The sequence below is a fragment of the Strix aluco genome, chromosome 3 (genome assembly GCF_031877795.1).
Source record: "Strix aluco isolate bStrAlu1 chromosome 3, bStrAlu1.hap1, whole genome shotgun sequence".
Lineage (NCBI taxonomy): Eukaryota > Metazoa > Chordata > Aves > Strigiformes > Strigidae > Strix > Strix aluco.
Window position 1 is genome coordinate 128,078,674 of NC_133933.1, and position 23,929 is coordinate 128,102,602.

Below are 23,929 nucleotides of genomic sequence, written 5' to 3' on the forward strand. Positions count from 1 at the left end.
ACCCAGCCTGAGCAGTCTCAGAGGAGGTTCTGTTTTGGCTCTTCCCTGCACCATGTCCCTGTGCCACCCAGTTGCTCTCGGTGCATGGCTGTGCTTTCCTTCAGGAGCAACATTGGTGGGAGCTTCTCTGAGCCAGGGTCAGGCCTCCAGGAAGATGGGTGGTTGGCAGAACCATAGCACATCTCCCTTTCAGCCTGGGAATTTCTAGACTCACCAAGCAGGGTTGAGTTTTCCAAATGCTTCAGAATCATAGACTCATAGAATCATTTAGGTTGGAAAAAACCTTTAAGATCGAGTCCAACTGTAAGCCTACTGTAAACCTAGCGCTGCCAAGTGCACCACTAAACCATGTCCTTAAGCACCACATCTACAAGTCTTTTAATACCTCTAGGGATGGTGACTCAACCACTTCCCTGGGCAGCCTGTTACAATGTTTTATAACCCTTTCAATGAAGAAATTTTTCCTAATAGCCAACCTAAACCTCCCCAGAAGCATCCTTGTGGCTATGGGAGAGTTTTCTATCTCCAGACCTGGTGTCCTGCAATTGCAGAAACCTCTCTCCTGAAGAACTTCTTCTGGCTCACCATGGCCGGTCCCTAGGCACTGTTAGGGGAAAGGAAGGTGGCAAAGAGGTCTTATCCTGGGCCCTGGGATCAGCTTCGGCCTGAACCTGCCCCTTCCTTCAACCTTGTTTGTCTCAGAGAAATGTGGGATAAGCCTAACCAGCGTTTTTCTCTCTCTTTTCCTCTCTCTGCCTTTCTCTCTTCTGTGTAGGCAACTTTGTAAAGAATTTACAGATCTCTTGGCCCAGGACAGGACGCCCATTGGAAACAGCCGGCCCACCCCTATTTTGGAACCGGGCATTCAGAGCTGCTTGACTCACTTCAGCCTCATCACTCACGGCTTTGGGGCCCCCGCTATCTGCGCTGCCCTCACGGCCCTTCAAAACTACCTGACTGAAGCTCTCAAAGGCATGGACAAGATGTTCTTGAACAACAACACTGCTAACAGGCACACATCTGGCGAAGGACCAGGTAGTAAAACTGGAGACAAGGAAGAGAAACACAGAAAATGAGAGAGAGAGAGAGAGAGAGGGGGAAAAAATAAAAGAAAGGAAAAGAAAAATGTTAAATAAATAAAAGGAGAAAAGAAAGAGAGAGATAATCCTTTAAAACAAAACCGTCTTAATTTTAGCTTTAAAAATATTGGATTGGGCTTTGGAAGAATTCTATTAGGTAGGACAAAATAATAATAATAATAAAATAATAATAATAATAATAAAAGAAAGACAATAATTTAAGATCAGAGGAGCACAATGGCGCAAGACCAGTGGTTCAGAGTCTCTTGCCAGGAACATGTGAAGACAACCACCAGGATTTTTTTCCCACTTCTGTTCTTTCACGTTTTTAAAATAATGATTTTGGGGGGAGGGGAATATAATAATAATTAATAATAATAATAAAAGAAAGAAATGAATAACTTATTGGAAGAAATTGGAGAAACATTTTTGGTGTCAGTGCTTTGATTTCTTGAGCTGCACGGTCTGTCTTGCTATTATTTTTATTTTATTCTTTTTTTTTTTTTTTTTTGAACAACATCCCGTCTCCACCCTAGCTAAAATGATCTCCCAGAACGTTCCTTTCTGAGCAACCCCATCGCCTCATTCCCCTCAACTCTTCCCATCTCATCTCACCACCGTGGTTCTGTCTAGACTAGGAAAGGCGGAGAGGTGAGCGCACAGACCTCTCCCGGAGTCATCACCACCAGCCAGTTGGAGCTGCGTTCATGGCAGCGTCTTAACACTAGATGCCATTAGCTGGAAAGTTTCAAGCCGTCGTAGCTCAGTCGAATTAACTAACAATTTTCTAAGAACTTTTTTGATTTTCCTGGTCTAGACAGACTCTCTGTTTAGATTACCAGCGTTTACAGGTGTGTATGGACGTGTGGGTGCGTATGTGTGTGTGTATGCTTATGCACACACATAACTTGATAAGGGTGCGTGTGTATCCTATGTATGTTTGTATATATATGTATATATATGAATATATGCATATATATTTAATATGTGTGTATAGCCACACATATTCATGCATGCAAACATACCTCTGTAATTTAGTACTTTCCTTTGATGGTAAAATGCCTTGTCTATACAGGGTTGCAAAATTTGAAAGTAAGGTCTGGTAAAATGTCAGCGCTATCTGATTTCTTAATTTTCTGAGATCTCCTCTTTTTCTCTAGGGAGTTTTATATTCCTAACTATGCCAATGTTTCAGTCCTTAATTTTCTTGAGTAGTGTGTGTGAGATATCTTCCCCCATTTTTAAAGAACTGTTAACAACAACAAAAAATGAGTGATATGAGTATGTAATTCTTTCTCAGGAGTATGCACTGTTTTATTTTCTTCTGTTTCCTAAAGCTTTGCCCGCTTGGCTTATGAGCTTCTTCAAAGAGGACTAGAGATCCCTACACAATATATCAGGTACAGAGAAAAAAAATCCACAATTCTGATATTCTGATACTTTTATTTTTTTTTGCTTTTTCAAATCAAAGCCAGTTGTTTCCGAATTCTGTAGGTGCACTTCTTTAAAGAAGCTCAAAGGGAATAATTTGAATGAGATAAAAAATATAGGTTGAAATCGAGGTGTAATATTGCAAAGAAAATAAGATCTGTGTTGAATGTTACTGCACTTGCTTGGCACTAGGGTTTTGTACCCAGGGAGGAAAGGGTTGCCATGTGAGCTGGCTCCTCGTGATGGGAGTGGGGAGGGCTTGCCAGGGAATATCCTGATTTCTGAGCTCAGTCTGAGGAAATCTGTTTCTTTTAGAAAGCTTTTAAAAAAATGTCTTGTGACTCTTGCTTTAGAACAAGTCGTTGTGGTAGGGGGAAAAAACTTCTTAACTCCAATGTTTTTCTCGGTGGTTTGGTGTGTGACAGGATGTCTTATGCATATGATTTGGGGGGGGTGGAGGGGAAGTCTGATTTCTTTCTTCTTTTTTTTTTTTTTTTAACATACATTTCTTTGTCTTCTATGGTAAAAATAATGCTGAAGTGTAAGGATATGAATTTCTGTTCGGATTCTGCCGTATTGGGTAATTGCATGTGTTTCTCAGTGGGATAGGGTTCGTGCACTAACACATCTTTTTGCTTGTGTCAGAACAGTTACTGGGTGTGGGTAAATCTCCTGGAGTCGCTGGCAAAACTCCAGTGGGGTCAGGCCTCCCCCCAGGATCCCTGTTAAAGCTGCAGGACTCAATCCCACCAACCCAAGCAGGCACACCTGAGCTCTGAGAGAAACAAAAGAGAAGCCTTAGCTTTGTTTTAGTTTCTAGATACCTTCTGAAGTGAATGGTGGGGGAGAAAAAATTCAGCAATACTCTCCACATCCCCTAACCAAATCTTCTTAAAACAAAAAAAAAAAAAAGCAAATGAGCCTCTTGATTGTCACCCTTAGTGTCCTTAGCTATCTGAGAAATGGCTACAGCCGAGGGCCTGCTCTGCTTTTCAAATCTTTGTGCAGCAAGTGAAGGTCTTGGCTTTTATTCCCTACCTGTGAGTTGGATGTGTGTGGCAACAGACAACCAGGAATCACGCAGCCCCGAGGAGCACTGGCTCCCCTGGAGCTGCTCCTCACTCATGTACCTGTGGTTCTTCAGGGGCAGAGTGCTGTGGGGAATCTCACATGAGAATAGGGGGAACTGAGGCAGGCAGCCTTCTCCATGGGCTGCTGGGATGAGTTGGAGGTAGTCTTCGACCCTGGCAAGTCCCTGGTAGTGGGTCTGGTAATTGGCATGTCCCTGTGGACGTCACCAGAGGAGCTGTGGATCCCTGTGTGATGTAGATCTCATGAATCCCCCACTGACAGGTTGGGGACCCCCAGATTGAAAAGCACCCCCCAGGCACCCCCCCGGTCCTCCAAAACCTACCCCCTGCCAACCATCCCCAATTTCAGCAAGCTCCTGGGGAAGGACAGTCCAAGCCCCAGTGCAGGGTGTGCCCCAGCAGTGATGTGCGGGAAAGGGAAGGGGTACGTGTGTGTGTATTGGGGAAGGAATGAATGACACCACCTGAAAGCACATGTCCCTTCTCTGCCTGATGAGAATGTTCCATTTATTGAAGCAGAGCACAACGTATTGAATGCTGCTTTGCCTGCCCTCTGCAAAAAACCTTTGTGAGGAGCCCATGGGCCCAGCCCTCCAGCATCACCCAGCCCATTGGGGCTCCTGGTGTGGGGAGACCCCAAGTTAGCTCTCAGTCTTCCACCTCCCCAGCTGCGCACGCAGGGACATGGGGACCTGCTCCCCGCCACCCCAGAGCATCCAGCCGAGGGGATGGTGGGGATGGTCCTTCCTTGTCTTTGAGAGATGTTGGGGATGCTCCTTTTAACTGCAGAAGACAGTATCTCACCACCACTGTGAGTTAATGAGGAGAGGGGACCACTTGCAACTTCCTGGGGAAAGACCTGCACACACGTGTGTACATGCTCACGCATGTGTGAGGGCCTGATCCTGCTGCTGCTGCTGAAATCTCCCCTAGGCACAGGTTCGGTCGCCTGGACCAGGACCTAAACCTTGAGAAGGTTGAGGGAAGAGTTTCAGTTGATTCCTGGCAACTTTGGATCTGCCCCTCGTGCCTTCTACCTGGAAGAGACAGACTGCAAATGCCAGGCTGTGCTTCACTCAGGCGAAATAAAGACAAATGTAAAATTCCCACTGATTTCAGTGGGATGCCCCCCATTTGCTCCCCAAAGTACAGAGACAAAATCCACGAGGTTTCTGATTTAAGTGCAAGCAGGGAGGAAAACATGGCATGGGAGTATATCCATCTTTGTTTTTCCCCCCTAGCCTAGTGCTGGTCCCAGAGGGAAACATCCATTTTTCGGTGGCTCCTATCAGTGCTGAGGACTGAGGTCCCCCAAAAACTAAACTCACCCTCCCCCTGGAAGGCATTTCCCTGCTCCCCTGCACTTTCCCAGCCCAACTACTTGTGCTGGCGGGGCACCTCAGATGTTTATCTGATAATTGAGTTATTAAAAGATTTGGTTTCCTCGGGATCATAAATCAATAAACAGGAGGATTAACACGGCAGCTTTGCTTTTTAACTCAAGGGAAAAGTTTGAGGAGAGACTGTGAAAAGTTTGTTTTCAAACCAAACAGGTGGGTTGCTGTAAATTTTATTTTATTCTTAGTCTCACTCTTTTTTTTTTTTTTTTTTTTTTTTTTTAATAACAATTCTCTATTTTCCGTTGGAAAGTTCTTTGTTTTCGTATGCTCCCTGACATATTTTTTTCGTGGTTGTTATTCACACAAGGTGTGAAGGAAACAAGAAGCCAATTTTATGGGAATCCTTTTATAACCCGATGATTTATTTAAAATCGGGTCGTGTCTTGTCCCACCTAATAGAAATTCTCTGTGAGAAGCTGTTTCAAGTCCCTTTGCATCCCAGACCAACCTCCCCTAAAATCCCCAAATTTGCATTTGGGGCTGGGAGGGAGGGGGAGAGGATGGTTTTAAGACCTTTAGCTGTGCCCAAAGGGCTTATTCCCTTCCCCTGCTCATCTCTTTCTGACCGGTTTATCAAGCAGACCTGTTCGGCTCTGTTTTAATATGTTTCTCGGAGAATTTGGTGCTCGTTTCAGCTGCCGTAAGCATTGCCAGATCAATCCGGCCAAACTCCCCCTCCCCTCCGGCTTCCCTGTGTGAGAGAGACCGTAGGCTTTTTACAAATAGTATATTTTCTTATACAAAGGGAAAAAGTAAAAGGAAATATCCCCAAACACACTGGCAAACTCCTGAACATTTCAAGAGAGACGAAACATTGTGTGCCAGCAAGAAATAAAGGAAAAAAAAAAAACCCAAACAAATGTAAAGCTCTGAAAAAGCGAATGAGAAACTGGAAAGATGAAAGAAAAATAAAAATTAAAAATTCTCCTTTTATGCCCCAAATGATCCCTTTCACCTCCTCTTCTTGAAAATTCTGACCATGCAGTGAGAAATATCAGTTTATCGACTCTTCCTGAGAAGAAATGCGGAGAGGCATTCAGTATTGAGTTTGTATATATTTATTTATGCTTAATTTAACGGGAATGTGTAAATATGGCGAGCAAGTAGTTTTTGGGTTATTTATCTGTGAATCTATACCTCTGTGAATGGGTGGGGGAATTTAAAAGCAAAAAGTAAAAAAAAAAAAAAAGAACGAAAAAGAAAAAAACAAAACCAACAAAAAAAATCCCGCTTGACTAGATAGTATCCTATCTGAATCTTTTCTGTTCTTTATAGACAAGCTGTTATGGTAATGGGTAGAAATTGGTTTCTTGTCCAGTGATGACCTGATTTACATAAATAATAAGAATAAGAATAAAAAAAAAAGAGATTGTTGTGTTTTGTTGTATTTTCCTCTTCAGTTTTTTTGAATGTTGGTGCTGCTTCGATTCTGCAGACGGATTTACTTATAACGCCAAGAAGTCTTTATTTTCCCAATCTAGGCTTTGGGGAAATTCAGGACATGTCTCTACATTAAAAAAAAAAAAAAAAAAAAAAAAAAAAAGACAATAAATATTGCTTCTCAGAAATGTTGGTATTTTATTTCTGTCTGACTCAAAATTGTCCATATTTTTACCACTCTTACCTCTTCATTCTAAACAGACCTATAATAAACCTCATGTCATGTTAACGTGAGCTTTCGTTTCATTTTGCTTTTTACCAGCTGAATTAGGAGTAAATCTTTTTCTTTTCAAAATATTAACCATTAAAAGAAAATGGTATGTAAGCCTTCAAAATCAGGAAAACTTTTTTTTTCCCCTCACTGCTATGGTACTGTACATTTCATTTATGTATAGGTGTGTGTGAGTGTGTATATATATTCTTATATACAGATCGGGAGTGATGTTCGTATTCACTACGCGTGATTATTTTCTAGCTTTAGGTCTACAGTTGCAGCACCAGTAATTAGCAAAAGGAAATATTAAACCCAAACCACCCTCTTCCTCTGTCTCCCTGCCCCTCCCCTCCCTTCCCAAATCGGCTTTATTTAGGTTTATAATCGACACTCGGGAAGAAGAGCTGAGGGGAGATCCGGATCCCCAGGGCTAACCCGGAGCCACTCCGGAGTGACTCTGGGTTTACCCTGCGGTTGGGTGAAGGAGGAGGGGGGCAGATTAGGGCCTGAGGATTTAATTTTTTTTTGTCAGTGTTATTATCGAAAGCACCATTTTTTTGCCTGTAAATCGGAGGCTGGAAAGGACTGTCAATTTAACCCTCCACAGTCACCCTGAAAACAAACACACACGTGTGCTCAAACAGGGAGCCCTGAGGGTGGAAACCGGTTTAAAGCATCGCTTTTACTGCCGTGAACTATTTTAAATACCCGCTCTGAAGACTTGTCTGGGTTGGGTTTTATCTGTTGGTTTTTAGAGGCAGCGGTGGTTTAAGAACGCAGATGGAGAGATGCAGGAGCCGTAACAGGCGGTGGATCGGTTTTTGCAACTTAATATTTCTCCCGGAGGGGGGTTGGGGGAATAGCAAAAAATAAATCCATCCCCACCTCCATCTTCCAAACTACCTCCCTTCTCCCTCTCCTTCCAGCTTGGACTACAGGAGCCGACTCAGCTGATCGCCCAAGGTTTCCAAAATAAAACATCATCATCATCATCATCATCATCATAAAAAAAAAAAAAAAAAAAAAAAGAAAAGAAAAGAAAAAAGCGTTGTAAACGACGACCCCAAAGTCTGTTTTATGGGGAAGCTTTCGAGGTTTCGAGACTCGGTTGTCTCGGCTTCAGCCAGGCTTGGACTCAGCCGTGACCTACTTTCTCTCCGTGGTGTGATGGCAAAAACGCCCGGAGCAAGTTTGGGGGGCCCGGGATGGAGGGAGAGGGTGGGGGGAGACGGGGACGGGAGCAGCAGCGCCCGGGGTCCGAGCAGGGGGAAAATGAGGTGGGGGGAGCAGCGGAGCTGCGAGAAAAAGAGAAAAGGGAATCCCTTCCCCCCCTCCCTTTCCTCCTTTTGACCGAGGCTTTGCAGGGCGAGGAGTGGGGACCCCCCAAACCTCCCCTCCCCAGCCCCTTTGACCCAGCTGCGGGCAGGTGTGGGCCGAAGGATGCCCGGGGCAGGGAGTGCTGGGAAAACCAGCGACACTGGAGCTGATTTCCAAAAGGCAGGCTGCATGCCATGCTTTTTTTTTTGCTCTTTATTTTTTTTTTTTTTAGTTTGTTTTGTTTTCTTTTGTTTTAATCGCACCGATGATATTATTTTTAGCAGAGCATATGTTTTGCATGAAACCTTTCAAAACAGCTCTCGCAGTTCTCAGCGGAGTCTGGGAGGGTTGTTTGGGGGGCGAGGCGGGGATCAGGAAGTTTCTCTGTTGTCCAAGAACTGTGCAACAGTTATGTAAAAAAGGGATTAAAACCCAAATGCACCAGGAAAAGCTCTTTTATAACTCAGCAGAAGCACCCACTTGTGGAAACCGAGGGCTCCCTTTAAAATGGGACCCGCCGAGACGAGGAAGGGCTCACCCCGAGTTTCCCAGGCTCCCGGCCACAGTCTCGAAGTTGCAAATTCAAAGCACATATACGTATATATTTATACTAAAGCACAGTTGGCTGCTCCGGGAGGCTGCCGGTGTGCCCTGCCTCCCCCGGGGCCGGGGTCTCCTGCCTCTCCCCCCGGTTTGCAGGTGGCGGTGCATGGGGTGGGCTGGCACACCAGTGGGTCTGCAAATGTAGTGTCAGGAAAGAAGAAATATTCCTGCTGATCTCCTCTGCTCTACTGCATTTTCCCAAAGGTCTTCAATAAGCCAAGATCAGATTCTTAATTTCTTTTATATTCTTTCTTTTATAATATTTCTTTCTTGCTTGCTTCGTTTCTCCTGCTTCCTGTGTCTCGCGTTCCCTCTTTCTCAGTTTCCCTCATTCTCTCTTTCTTGCTCTTTTAATATATTTCTTTCTTTCTTTCTTTCTTTCTTTCTTTCTTTCTTTCTTTCTTTCTTTCTTTCTTTCTTTCTTTCTTTCTTTCTTTCTTTCTTTCTTTCTTTCTCATTTTCTCAATCTATCTTTCTCAGCCTTTCTTCTTTCTTTTCCTTCCTTCCTTCCTTCCTTCCTTCCTTCCTTCCTTCCTTCCTTCCTTCCTTCCTTCCTTCCTTCCTTCCTTCCTTCCTTCCTTCCTTCCTTCCTTCCTTCCTTCCTTCCTTCCTCCTTTCCTTCCTCTCTCTGCTGATCTTTCTCCTCTTCTAACTTGTCCCCCAGCTAAGGTTAAAAATAAATGAATAGCAGCAGTAACCTAGCTCATCAAAACTTCCCCTCCCCACCGGTCTGATGTTATAATCTGCTTTCCCAGTCATGACCAGCGGGGACCTTCTCTCCATCTCTCCTACCTTGCCCCAGTCTCTTTTTTTAAACTCTAGGTAGTTCTAGTTTCCATTACAAAACTTCACCTTGATTTATATAGTCATAAACATCATTTTTGTCTTTCATCCCTTTGGGGTGAACTCCTTTCTTTTCTTTCTTCCTTCTGCTTTTTTTTTTTTTTTTTTTTCCTTCCCCTCTTTTCCCTCCCCACCTGCATGGTATGGCCCACATTTATACGAGACCTCATAAATAACATCTGGTGTCCCTATGATGGAACTAGTCAAATGTCTTAAATAATCCCCAGTACCAATATATTCACTGAATTCCTTTGTTTTTTCTGTCTCTCTCGTAAACAGTCATCCACACACATTTTTTCCCTGTAGCTGGACGTGTGCCTGTGTATGTGCACAGCTCTACCAGGACATGGTGTTACATGTCGTATCACAACTGCGCGCAGCTCCGCTTCGTCGTGCGGAGTCGGTCCTATTCGCGCACAGCTACTGACTTTTATGAATTAAGGGGGGGAAAAAAAAAAAAAAAAAAAAAAAAGAAGCAATCTCCTTGGAATTAAACCCTTGCAAAAGACTGCAGTTGGTGCAAAGGGCCGGTCCTCCAGGCGCTCCCCTCCCAGTACAGGACTCTGCTTCCCGCACCCCCCCGGACCCCCCCAGCCGGGCCCGGAGCCTGATCCGGGGCCCCGGGGCAGCGGAGGGAGAACTGCCCCGATTTCCCCTCCAGCAAGTCGTTCCTCCTCCTGTGAACGCTTTCTGGGGAGGGGAGGGAGAAGGAAATCTCTGGGGATTTACGAGTTAAGAGTGTCTCTATACTCTTTCCTTAATAGGAAGACAAAAAAAAAAAAAAACAAACCACCCACACCAGAATCTCACGCAATTGTGAAATCACCGCAATTACTTCGGAGCTCCCTCCAAACAACACTAAAATTAAAGGAGTGTGTGTGTGTTTGCGTGTGTATTTCTCACCCGAATATTCATAGACAATAATCCTTTTACCCTCCCCCTTGTCCCGGATCTGCCCTGAATGGGACAGATGAAAAAATCCCTGCAAACAAAAAAACCCAAAACCAAACGCCGAAAGAAAAAAAAATGGGTTTAACACGTGCCAAGGTGTTTTGAAAGCAAAGGTAAACACTACCCTGAGCTCTACCCGGTGCAGTGTGACCTCCCCGGGTCCCCAGCGTGGGGAGGTGCAGTGCCCGTGACTATTAGTGCTATTAAATAAAGAGTGGCGTGCGCGGAATAGCCTTCATCTTCTGACAACATGCGAGGAGGATGCTTTCCTCAGGTCGAGAGGAATGTTTCCATCAAAGCAGAAACGTTTGATTCTCTCCAGGTGATAAATTAGTGCGGGTTGAGATTTACGAAGAGCATTGGGTACAATTGCAGTTATATTCGTAGTCTTTACTCGCTTAAAACGCCAAGGTGAATGAAATGCGTGTGGACATTTCTCTTCCTTGTAAAAATCTCTTAAAGTACCAGGGGGAATCTTTTGCCTCATGAAACCAGCGCTAACAATAGTTTATCGCTCTCTTGGTGCACAGAGCATCACCTGACAGTCTTTGCTCCTGAAAAACTCCCCGTGACTTCACCGAAAGCTGCTGTTGCCTGCAAAGAAAAAAAAAAAAAAAAAGCAAAAAAAAAAAAAAAAACCCCACCACAAAACAAACCCCAAAACCTGCAGGAGCAGTTCTTCCCAAAAGCTGTGAGCAACTATCGGGACGAGAGTAAGCCCCGCTCTCCTCTGTATTCTGCTTTATTTCAGTGCAGTGGATCCTGGTTTGGCTGGGGAAAAGGGAGGCTGTTTCCAGCTCTGTATAGAAAATCGCAGTGCCGTAAGTGGTAACAATGGGAAGGGGTGATGGTGGAAGAACTGCAAATGAGGACAGAAAGCATTTTTTTGGGGTAAATGGTTTTCACGGAAACGGGCTGGATTTTAAGATCTATTTAAAACTGGAATACGGCGAGCAGGAAGGAACGAGGTGAAATATTTTAAAACGAAAAGTCCTGGATTTTAATATTAACATTGGGCGGTGAATGTGGGAGATGGTTTTGTTTGACGAGTAAAACAAACATCGGCTTTAACCTGCCCCAGAGAGCCGCCTATCCAGCCGCTGCTCACCCTTACACTCACAAAACACTGCAGACAGATGAGTGAAGACTGAGAAAGGGAAGGAGACTATCGTTAAAACCCCTCTAGTCTTGCTTTCTGGGACCTTGCCATTGCAGCCGGAGCCTGGAGGCTTTCCCTGCGCCGGGGGGGACGCGGGCGATGGCCGAGGACCTCCTCTTACTAATGCTTCAAAGGTTTCTTTAAACTTTAACTTAGGAGTGACATGAGACGAGCGAAAGTAACTCAGCCCCGACCTGTAAACTCGCATTTTGAAAACAGCGGGGCTCCCCACCCCCCCTTTATTTTTTTTTTTTTTTTTTTTTTTTTTTTCCCCTCTCTCACTCCCCTCCTTGCTCTGGCTTGGCTTGGGAAGTTGGGGCTTGTTTGGAAAGTTTGGAAAGACTAATCATAAAAAAACAAAGGGGGTGAGTTTGTTACAGAGAGTTTCCCTTCTGGATGAAAGGTGTAATTATAGCGGTTTTCTCGCCAGTGCGGAGCAACATCCCCACCCCAAAAACACACCCTGGGCTGGGGCGTTGTGCAATTCTGGAGGATGGGTGTGAAAAGTCAAGTAGGGCTTTTCCCCCTCCTTTAGCTGTAGAAATCCGCGTGTGTGTGTTTGTGTACATACACGTACTTGTGTTACTGACCTGCGGGAAGTATTTTACAGCTACTTATCTGTCCCGGTGCAGAAAATGAAGGCTACACGGATGTTTCCCCCGTGCTGCATTGCTTTCTCCATCTCTCTGTTTATATGCGGTTGCCCCATCCCGTGCAGGCAGCCTTTCACACGCTCTTTTATGTGCCAAAACCACCTGACACAGGGCTCCGGGAGGCTCTTTCTGTAGTCTGGGCTACAAGCCCTGCCAAGAGGGGTGGCCCCGCTTAGAAACACGCTCGGACAAGGGTAATGCAAGGTGAGAACTGAGAGCTGATGCGGGGGGGCGGGGGGCGGTGGTGGTGGTAGGAAAATTGGGTTAACCCCAGTGATAGCCAGGGTCAAGGCAGTCCCCTGCTGCAGTTGGGAGAGAAGACGACCTAGGAGGGAGCCCATCCTTCCCCCAGCCTCACACCGAGCTCCCTCAAGCTCTGCAACCCTCTCCCCTCCTAGCAGGGTCTGCGCGGCCCCAAACCGGCCCCTTCTCCCCTCTGTGCGGGGTGATAAGGAGATTGCTCTGCCCGCTTTGCTTCCCCGACCTCCCCCTTCCCCTCGCCCCCTTCCCAACATCCTGTCAAGCAATAGGCTGTAAAATAGTTATCCAGCCCAGCACACAGGCAAGTGCCGTTTGAGAGTAATTTCTGCCCCGAGCGTTTGGCCGGGGGCAAAGCAAGCGTGCTCTCTAACTGATCAACCTGGATATTTCATTATTCATTAATTTACTGTTTAACCAAATCCCACTCATTATCAGAGGCAACGCTTGGCAGAGCCCAGCGAACAGTAGCAGTTGGTGTCAGGCGTGGAGAATTGGCCCATTTGATCCTGGGCTGTTTTATTATTCAACACCACTGACTGAGAAAAAGGCCCATGAATAATAAAGAGCCAAAGCGTGTTTGAACTGAGAAGCATGACACAGCCTTACAAAACAGCAGTTAGGAAATTAAAGGCGAGGTGGCCCAGACTTTGCATTTTTTATTCTCACTGTGGGCACAGGCATTGGGATCCCACATTTTTGTTGCTCCTGTGTTTATTGTTGTCATTATTACTATTTTCCCACAAGCCCTTTGAGAGCTGTAAACCCAAAATCTTAATTGGGATCTTTTTATTGCAAACTTTCTCTCTGCTCTATCCTGATTATCATTTTGGTTTTAATAATGGCACAGATTGTGCTGCTTGCTTTTCCTCCCTTCCTTTATGCCACAGGAAATGAGCCCACTACGAACATCAGATCTGGATCATTTTAGGTGTAAATCTTCAAAAACCACTCATAAGAGGAGGTTAACTGAGCGTTGGTATGCCAATGGTGCCACAGGAACTCTGCTGAGATCCTGAAGGACCCTCAGGGCTGGGACTAGTCCATCAGGATCAAGTCTCCAGAAAACTACTACTCTGAAGGCATTTTTCATATTTTGACACCACCTTCAGCTTTAGGCACTGACTGATTGCCAGCTGAAAAGAAGAATACACACCTCCTAGGCAGTGACACCACTTAAAATTGTTTTCATGTTAATAGCAAATGATCTAATAGTAATCCTTATTGTCATCATCATGCTTTTCACTCTTCTGAACCCAGATCTTTGCTTTTTGGCCCTAATCTTTCCCTTATATACAGCAGAAACTCACAGATGTTATCCCAGTTCATCAGGAGCAAATTGCGTTTTCCAAATTGCTTCCATTTTTGGGGGATACATAAGACTGTCCTAAGGAGTGGTGACATTTATCATGTCTTTTAAAAAAAGATTTTCTTCTCTAAGGTGGTTAAAATATGGGGTCCTGAGAAATAATGAGCAGCAAGCAGTCAACAGTAGCTTTGAATAATGTTGACCAAAAGGTCTCTGACTTTTAAAAGTCATCCAGAAACAGGGGAGCAAAATAACTTATCTGCAGCCACAATAATCACACGAGTGAACCTGGAGTATTCACAGCAGCCTGGCCTTAATCTCACCCTCTTCAAATAGGTGAGTTTTGCAAGACTTTTGGTCAAAATATTCTTTCTTTGTTGCCCTTTTGATCTTTGTTTATTATGACAACTGCTGTGGTGAAATACCTTCTGATTTCCTTAGGTTATTTTATAATTTCTGTTAGAAATAACATCTTTAATGTCACCAGTTTGTGGCAAAGATCTGACTTTTAATCTTTCCATGAGCAAATGGCAGGATGCATTTTGCCCTTCTTACTTTTCTAACCCCCTTCTGTTGACTTTGCCAAGAATTATGGTAGGAGCAGTCATGGTATTTTAGTCCTCCCTGCATGCAACGCTGGGCACAACACATGGTGGTAGGCACAGAATGGGGGTGCCATCCCCATAACACTGAGACTGGTCGCCCCCCCCCCCTTGTCATTTGTATCTGTTCAAACTCAGACACTGCTTAAGATGCTTGGATGATGAAAAGAGATTGTTCCTCCTGCTTGTGTCCCTTCCTATCTTCCCTCTCATCATCTCTCCTGTCTCCCCGAGATACACAGAAGTGGGATTTCTGATGGGTGGTAGCTGTGCAAGGGATGATAATTGTACAACCAAGTGCAGGTTATCTGCACATATTAGTTCTGGTCAGGATCAACAAAGACCTTCTAAATGATTTAGAGCTACTTGATTTGGGTCAATTGTTTATTTAATAAGAAAGTGGCCAATTCAACCCCACACCACATGTCTGGTTTTATTTGTGGCCTGGCTCCCTGCAAAGGCATCTTTGAACAGGCCATGTGTATCCTATTGTGGTGGCAGGCACTTATCCATAGACTGTCTCATCCTGCAGGGATTTTTTTTAGGTTTGGGTGGTTTTGTTTTTGTTATTTTTATTTTATTTTTAAAAAATTCTTTCTCTTTCCCCCCATCACCTGCCGTTACTTCTAGAAGAACCGGTGTGAATTTCATTGCAATTTTTATGTCTCGATTAAAAAAACTCAAATCCAAGTCTGTCAGGAATATGTGACTCGAAATTTGGCTTCTTAGAGCTTTGCCTTATCTTTCTAATCAAAACCTGCTTTAGAATTACTTCAGATTATAAGAGCTTCCTCTTAAGTCTGGTTCAGACTGACTGTGGGTTTTAGATACTGGAAAAAATAGTAAGATGTCTGTGTATGTGGGTGCACATGGATTGGTACAGATGACACGTGCTCTGTTTATGACTCTAAAGTGTCTATACACAATTTTTTTTCTATCTTTTTTCTATCTTTTTTCTGATTTTTATTAATATTAATGACTATTGTTAGTGTTCCTGGAACTGGATGTATTCGGTGAAAACAGTCCCGTAGCAGCCCAGATTTCTTGTTAGTATTTGTGTGGGCTTCACACACTTCTGAGGTGAGACTTATTATCAGGAAGACCTGATGGGTCTGAGGCCAAGGTCCATGGTCACTGAAACAACTTTTTTGCTGACTTTAGGAGAAGGATTTCACCTGCACGTCACCATTACCAGACTACAAAAGATGACCATGCAGTCATGCAGAAGAGACTATACATACAGATCATCTCAGACGACTGCAGACTGCTTGGACAGCGAGAAGTTGAAGTGGTGAGTGGTTGGCCATGTGTTAGGGAACATCAGTAATTTGCTTTCATAATATTTCCATAGATGCAACAGAGGATTGAGTAGGTGACCTTCATATTTCTCCATAAGAAACTCCGTTGCTTTCTCCAGCTGAAAGGCAGATACAGCCCTAAACTCTTCAGGGTAGGAACTGCCTTTTGTTTCACTTGCCCAGCATTTTGTGAAATGGCAGCTTGATTTTAATTCCCACTAGGTACTAAAATAAAACCAACCACAGTATACATTCTTCAGGAGGTATAAAATAAGGATTCAAGGAGGTTTTCTGGGAAGACAACATTCCATAGGAACAGCAGGTCTTTCTGTTCCTTGGTAAGAAGTGGGTGCTCTTTGTGTGGCTGAAAGAAAAACTAAAAAACACTCTAGTGTCAAGATGAAAGAAGAAATCTGGTGTTTCCATGTGTGCATGAACGTGACGAGCAGACGTGCGTCCCAGGGAAGGCTGTTGAGCATAAGTGGATGCGAATGCCAGTGAAGGATTATACCGTAGGTGCAGAATTGTAGGTTTAATCACGTGTGATTATAATTGAGTGTGGGGGAAAGTGGGCAGCACTGGTCGTGTAACTGAATGGGGAGTGTGAGGGTGTGATTGGGTGTGATTGTAATTAAGCGTGGGTGTAACACTCTGAACTAACTGAATGTGAGTGCCGGGAGTTGGGTATATAACCAAATGTGAAAGTGTCTGAGTGAGTACATGTTATCAGAGGGAAGAGGGCATGATCGAAGCTGAAGGTGAGTGTAGCTGAGTGTGTACGTGATGGAGCCGGTGTGTGATTGGAGGACTCTCAGAAACCAGGGTGGCAGCAGTAGGACCACAAGAGATGGGCTGAAAGCCCGTGTTTCTAGAGTTCTGGTGTGAGAGGTGAATGTGGCGGGTGTAATAAAAATGCAGCCTGGGTCTTCTAAAGTGCACTGTTAGCTGGGACAGCCCTTCCGCTGGTGTGCTCAAAGTCACAAGCAATCTCATTGACTTTACTGTAGCTGAACATGCATGAATAAATGCTCAGTACCAGGAACAAGGACTACAAAATTAGTGGATGTAATTAATGAACCCAATAGTGAGCATTGCTGGGCTAGTCTACAAAACATTGACTACTTGCTCAAATAAAACACTATACATATTTTTTGCTGTGTTCATTCTCCCCGTGTATTAATTTTTTTAATGTATAGTTTAGCCTGTAAGTTTACTGCTGTAAAGTTTGTACAAACAAGGAATTTCCAATGACTGTTAGAGGATATTTGTGGCAAAGGTATTTTCAAATAATTTTTTCACATGTAACACATGTTTCTAAGAACTAAATTAATCCAATCAAGGCAAAGAGCTAACACATCATAAACTATGCATCTAATCAAAACTAATTAGCCCAGCTTGATTTTCATATATCAAACATTTACAGTGAACAGCTAATAGACTTGAGACCAAGATGCCTCAAAGAATTTATTTGGAATGTGCATTCAACTAATGAATAAATTGTAACCTTGAAGACCATGTGTAAATCTAAAAAAGAAGTTGAATTAATTCAGTCCTTCTTTTCCCCTCCAAACTAGTTGTGCAGCTTTAGTTGTTTGTGTGCCAGAATGATTTAAAATGATGCTACCAGCAACACTCTCATTGCCATTTACCAATATACACAAGTTTCCTATTATTTTCACCTTCCTTTTAACAGCTTCTCATTGAGACAGGCACACACTTCTCTTCACATGCCTTAGGGCTTCTTGACACTTCAGAATTTACCAGAATAGCTATTCCAGAATTCTGGAATAAAATTGGCTACATGGGGGCTTTAATTAAACAACTACTTGGGAACCATTACCCAGAAATTGTAAATTTCCAGGAGTAGAAAACATTTAGAGAAACAATGTGGCTCAGTGAGTAGAGACATGGCATGGGAACAAGGAAAAAACACAGTCTTTTCTCAGCTCTGCTGGAACAGCTGCTTTATCCCTCATTTATTATAAACATAAATGGGGATAGGGAGGTATATTCTGGTTGTTTACTAAGGGACTGAAGTTAATCTCACTAGATTTTACTTGTGTATAAGGTAGGCACCTGTTTAAGTTGCAGAAGTTTCCTCTGAATGGATAGAAGGAGATTCTTCCAGCATCTGGCTTGTGCCATCCTGACAGAAGTATCTAGACAAGGATGGATGAACATCATCTATACAGCTTTGTTTTTCAATCGACTTGACAGGAACTCAGAGGACTCGAAGGAGATTGAATGAGTTGCCTTTTACACTTAGTGATACACTTAATGAACTAAGACCCCACATGTGAAACAGTTGCTAAATGAGGCACAGATAAGTGGTATAAAGATGATTGCTGCTACTTATTTTATGCTAAGAAGGTCTTTGAGGTCTTCAGATATAAAGACTTGCACTTCCCCAGCAGTCTCATTGCTACCACAGACTTTTCTCCTTCCTTGTCCTGTGCTTCTTGGCATAAGTGGATTTGACTTGCAACATGTAGGAGAGATGCTCTCAGTTTGACCTAGGAGGATTCAGTGTTTGTGGCTTAATGGGTGAGACATCAGTTCAAATTTCAGAATATCTTCAGAGCCCAGATACGCTCACCACATCCACTTTGCTCTGATGCCTTCTCAGCTGCTTGGTGTTGCTTTGTTTTCATTTTAAGCTTTGATAAGAGGAACACATAACTTCTACTAATAGCAGAGAATCTTTGAATGTAGCCTCCACATTTGGCACTTGTCACAATTTGTAATACGGAGGCAGGTCTAGGATGCCAAATAGCTATCCAAAGGAAAATCATACTCCCTCCTGTTTCCTCACTCTTGGTTTCACAGTGGTTTAACTGCAGTATGAGGGAGGGAGACTCTTTTTTTCTCTGAAGTAGCTCAGTGGTTTAAGGGACTTTATTGGGAGACAGGGGCCTGAAATCTTTCTTGAGGAGTTGGACACTAACCTTAAATCTCCTTCTTCCTGGGCAAAAGCAGCTCTTACTTCAGGTACACTTTGAATAAAAATGCTCATGAACTGAAAGTGACACTGCCAGTTCACCCACCCTGCTAAGATCAGAGGGCACTTGCTGGACTGGGCCCCTCAGGGTGCTCGTGAGCACCCCACTTGTGAGCCTCAGGCATGAGGCATGTTAACGCAGCTCAGGACAGTGGTGATGCAATGCAAGAATAATTCTCTGTTTTGTTATTAATTTCCTTATCTGTTGTAGAGGTGAGCTCTTGGATTGTGTCCCCAACCTTCTCTCTGATGTATAAGGGTCTGAGGACATGGATTCTAGTCTGATCTGTGGGTGTTAAGTCATTGAGTGTCAAGCCTGTGGTGTCTGATTCAACACCCATCCGTCACTGCTAAAGCTTTCAGTGACATCAGTGGACCAAGACTGGGGCCTTCAAGTGTAAATTTTAAGGAATGAATCACTGCACACTTCTATAAAGGTTCCTGCTGGAAATGACTTGATTAAAAATAACACACTTAGGAGAGGTGTTTCAGCTCCAGCCAGACCTCATTAACAGAATCACTCTTGATGTTCTCCTTGGCAAGCCTGGCGTTAGGTCTGCTTCAAACTTGTTTATGAGGTTGTTTGAGGTTTGTGCAGCACACAAGATCTACAGTTGGAAAAGTGTCACTGCATGAGGCTGTAATCCTCGCTGTGGTCAACGTGTTGAGAGTTTTATATTTCCTGACCGCAGGATCTTTCCATAAAGTGAAGGGGGGAGGGATATTATTGTGATTAACCAGCTGGTTTATTAAAACTTCTGGAAGCCACGGTGAAGCTTTAATGAGATTATTGTGTCCATAAACTGCAAAGTTTCTTCTGCTCTTTCTTATTATGGGGAACACAGAGGAACTGGCCAGGCTTTTCTCAGGCCATGTGAAAGGTTATTAGAGACCATAACTCTGGGTGTGAATGGTGGCAGTGAGACAGGGAGAGGCCTTCCTGATGCACTCACCAGCTGAAAATTTGTGAGGTGTTTTTTCCCCAATGGTCTCTGGAGGTGTAAACTGCAGCAGAAGCTTTTGGCAGCCACACTAGAAACAAGGACAGGATTCCCTTCTTCCCTCAAATCTCCCTGGTTAACCTGCAGGCTGAAACACGAGCAAGTTTTCCACAGGCTGGCCGTGACCCATGGTTTGAAACCATGTGTTGCATTTATAGACCCTGCTTTGGCAGAGTCCTTAAGCACCTATGCCACAATATGTGACGTCAGCCTGACTGCTCAGGATATGTCCCCAGTCAGAGCCATGCCAGGCTCCCTTTTTATCTTATAAGATTGATGGAGCAGCAGTTTTCACATGACAACAGCATTTAGCATTTGTATAGAACAACAGGTACTTGGCTTGCTTTCTGACATTAAGTAACTCATTGCTCTGCCAGGTGGCAGAACAATATGATGCAGTGCACAAGGAAGAGGTTAAGTGTGGCCTGGATCTGAGGAAAAGCAGTAGTAAGGTCAGTTGTAAGAATTTCTTGGCCTTTCCATCTTGATTCCTCCATTCCTTCTACTAACTTGAAATTAAATGTGAAAATATTACAGGTTGTGCTAGTAATTTCCTAATCTTCTCCCTGTTTGTTAATTATATTAGTCTATATCTTAATTTCCTCATTTTCATTGCTTTTCCTTCTTTTCTCCCCCTCCTCTTTATTTTTGCTTTGCTTTCATAGTATATTTTAAAAAATGCAGGATGGCATTTAGCCAACTGTCATCTTGCTTGGAGATGTGGAAAAGACATTTTAAAGGCTTCACAAGAAAGAAGAAAAGTATGCTAGGTTGTGTCCATTCTGGTCATCCTTTCTGGACATCAAAAAAAAAAAAAAAGACCCAAACAGTAGGAAATTCAACTGATATTTCTAACAAGGAAATATAAGTCCATCCTCTACAGCAGACAGCTTGGAGCTATCAGGCCCCACTTACTTGGCACCAGGCCCAAATGGCACAGTCTAGTCAGATCAGTATCCATACGGGGCAGATTATTCTTCATTTGGGTGACTTGGGTGCAAAAGAAGACAATATCACACCTTCTGGTGTCAGGCTGGCAGTAGAAAATGCCTCCTGTACCCATCTCTTTGTAATCATACCAGTAATTATATTTTTTCAAACAGATCAGGAGGGAAAGTGGTACAGAGGATATCTTCAGTAGATACCCTCTGTACATCCTAAGGTCCTAGGAGCAAATATTTTTAAAGCCCTGATTAAACATTTCTGAAAGAAACTAGTGTGTGGTCTGTTTTATAGTGTGTGCAATAAAAATTACTGGACCCAATTTATCCTTAACAAATGCAGGGCCAGCGGTGAATCCTATTTTTCAGTTGTTACTGTAGCAAATATTTACTTTTTTTTTTTTTTCCTTTTTAGGCATCAGCTCAACAATTTCTGTTTATTTGTAACATAAATGAAGGAGAAAGGATGTTGTTAAATGAATAAGCCATTTAAATACAGACATTATAAAAGCACAGGGTTGGCTATTAAAGTACTCAGAAAGTAGTTATGAAGTCTGATTCAGCTTTCATTTCAATCAGTAGCAAAATTCTAATTGATTTCAGTAGGAACAGGGCCTGGCCTTGATTTCTTCAGTGCTGTCCACTGTAAAGTAATTGATTCACATTGCTGTCCTCTTAAAGCAACACAACATCTTCCTTAAATATTCGTGGAGGAGGACCCCACACTTGTAATTTGGGATGGGTCAGAATCAGTATGTCACAGGATCTCTTTCAAGGATGAGATTTTATTATCCTCATGTGTAAATAACTTTCCTTGTAGAATATATATGGAAAAAGAGGATTTTTTGGAAGTAACCAAGTCAAATTCTGATTATAACCACATAGGGCCAGTGAATTGGTAGGCAGAAACCCCATCACTGTAAGTAGGGCTGGAAACACCCACAGGTGGACTTTTAGTTAGGGAGGGCTAACGGGCAGGAGTCTTTTATCCTCCCTGCTTTGACATATTTGCAGTCATCAAATTTGTACTGGATATGATCTTCAACATCCTCGACCCATTGCAGGAATGAACCTACTTAGTTATACACTCTGTAATATCCAAGAAACTACAGACTTTCCCCAGCTCTTATCCAACCACATCCAGAGATCCAGCTCATTTCAAGCACTCTGGGACTGGGACATAAATGATTTGACTGTCAAGCAGTGGTGACATGGTATTTCTTGTACATTAGTGATCTCATACACTAATGGTTGAAATTTTGCATTGTTCATTTGGGTTGGCCTTGAGGTGGCATTGAAGGTTACATTTGCTCATTCTTCTGACACTGAATCTCCATGGAAAGCCCCTGTGCTTTAGGTGGTATAGGAATATAGCTATAGCACGTGGTATAGGAATACATAAGTGGTCTATAAGGAGGCTGCACTGGAGCCATTAGTGAGGCACAAAGGATAAGAAACATCCCATGCTTATGGCAGCATCACTTGTAACCTGCTTTAGACATAGCTTTGCTTTGAGAGGTGTCTTCTTCATCCCTGAGCCTGAGAAGTGATGAGTCCAGTAATCACTTTTTCAAAGGAAACCCTAACCTCATATCCAGGGAGAGGGGCTGATGTTAAAGTGAAGAAAAACACACTCAATTTTTCACTTGCAAAAAATGCCACAGATGTTCTTTATTTAGAGAGATATCGCAGGACATGTCTGGTTCATAAATGGTAAATATATCATGAAGGTGGAAGAGTTCTTCAGTTTTGCCTCGTGCCCCACCCTCTCCTTACCATGGCCTCATGTGTTCATCTGTAAAAGACGTGAACAGCCTATATTTTTATCAGTTCTACAAACCTAAGTGCAAACGTGTGCAGACAAACAAATAAGTGGCTTAGAAACCTTCAAATATAAGCCATGAGGTAGCAATGACCTTAAATCACAAAGTTTGATCTGCTGGTGAGGGAATGGGGAACCCAAGATGTTTTAAGAGGAAGCTTCTCAGCAGGAGTTGCAGATGGTCCAAAGGTAATCCTCTTCATCTCACCTGTATTCCAGACCCACATGACATTGGGGGTGCCTGCCATTGCAGACGCTGTGTTTCAGGTGATGTTAAGGGAAAGGCTTTTTTTCTCTGCAGTTATCAGGCTTCCAGGGAAGTTCTGCATGTGGACACTAATCCTGTGCCAAAGATAATTATATTGTGTCTAAATTCTCACTGCATTTTGGGTGGGTGAATAAAGTCTGTGCCTCAGATTGCCTATAATATTGCATTGTTCTATTAAATCACTGTGGCAGCAATGGTTGTCCCCAAACAGAAAACATCTTCATGAGGAAAAGGTGTTTTAATCGATGTGTATAGGGTATGTGTACCCTCCAGGCAAAGAAATCACTGGTCACTCTGTGGGACTGCCTGGTTTAGTTCAGGACTGTATATCTACATACAATACATGTTAAAGCCCATCAGCCCCATCCCTTCATGTCAAACAGCACAAAATTATTCTACAGGTTTCTCTTTTTGCTAATTGGCAGCAGCTCTGTAATTATGAGATAACCGTTCCAAATGAAATATTTGGGATTGGGTTTGAAATATTGTCTCTTCCTGCCTGCCTGGGGGATTTATGCAAATGCAGAAAAAATTGTACCCTAAGTCAAAAGATTCTGTGGTCTTATCCACCTCTTCCAGGACTTTATGAGCAGGAAGGAAGGTTAGGGCAGTTTTTCATTTCCTATGTGAATGTCAGAGCGTGGAACAATAATGGGGTCTGGAATTGCTCTTCATAAAAAGTATGTTGAAATTATCAGTAGAATGGAAGGGAAATGCACCAGGTGAGATAGGAGATATAAAAATAATTTTCCTGTTACAAAGTAGTTTTCTTCTTTTAAATGGCATGAAGGGCTAATCTGTTTAGTATCCAAGCAAGCTATTTATCTGTTAATTTATTTTCCTGCAAAAAAGTCCATCTGATATTGTTAGGATATAAACAGACTGTATATGTATTGTCTGCTTTTTTTTTTTTTTTTCCTTCTGGTTTCAAATGCTGAAAAAAAAGCTGATTATTTCACCTGTGCAGCTGACAGTCTCTGACTATGTCAGAACTGCAAGCTATAGATTAGGACATTTATAAGACTCAACAAACAAGAGGTTAATTTTAAGTGTGAACTTTAAAAACCTCAGCTGACTAAGTTTGGAAGAAAAGATGAGACAGGATCAAAGGTTAACATGACTTAAGGATCCCAGGACAAGCAAACTACAACACCTGGGTGACTGTGGTTTAAAAATAACTCACAAGCATATAAAATTAATAACAATTTGGTAAGGCTTTTAAGTTCCAGAAGTTTCCCATGGTCAATAGCT

General features: G+C 43.1%; 1 protein-coding gene across 6 annotated transcripts in view; it reads left to right on the top strand.

Annotated features, from left to right (window-relative positions):
- The window catches only part of TFAP2B (transcription factor AP-2 beta), a 34,755-nt gene extending 25,704 nt beyond the window's left edge, over nucleotides 1–9,051 (top strand). For 2 of the 6 annotated variants that reach the window (XM_074820247.1, XM_074820251.1), the window contains one exon: nucleotides 776–6,380. In XM_074820247.1, the coding sequence (XP_074676348.1) occupies nucleotides 776–1,076 (301 nt within the window). In that variant the 3' untranslated portion in view covers nucleotides 1,077–6,380. Of the gene's footprint in view, nucleotides 1–775; nucleotides 6,676–7,581 lie in introns of those variants that run through there. The other 4 variants (XM_074820249.1, XM_074820246.1, XM_074820248.1 and 1 more) reach the window with 4 other exon arrangements.
- Nucleotides 9,052–23,929: the final 14,878 nt, after the last annotated feature.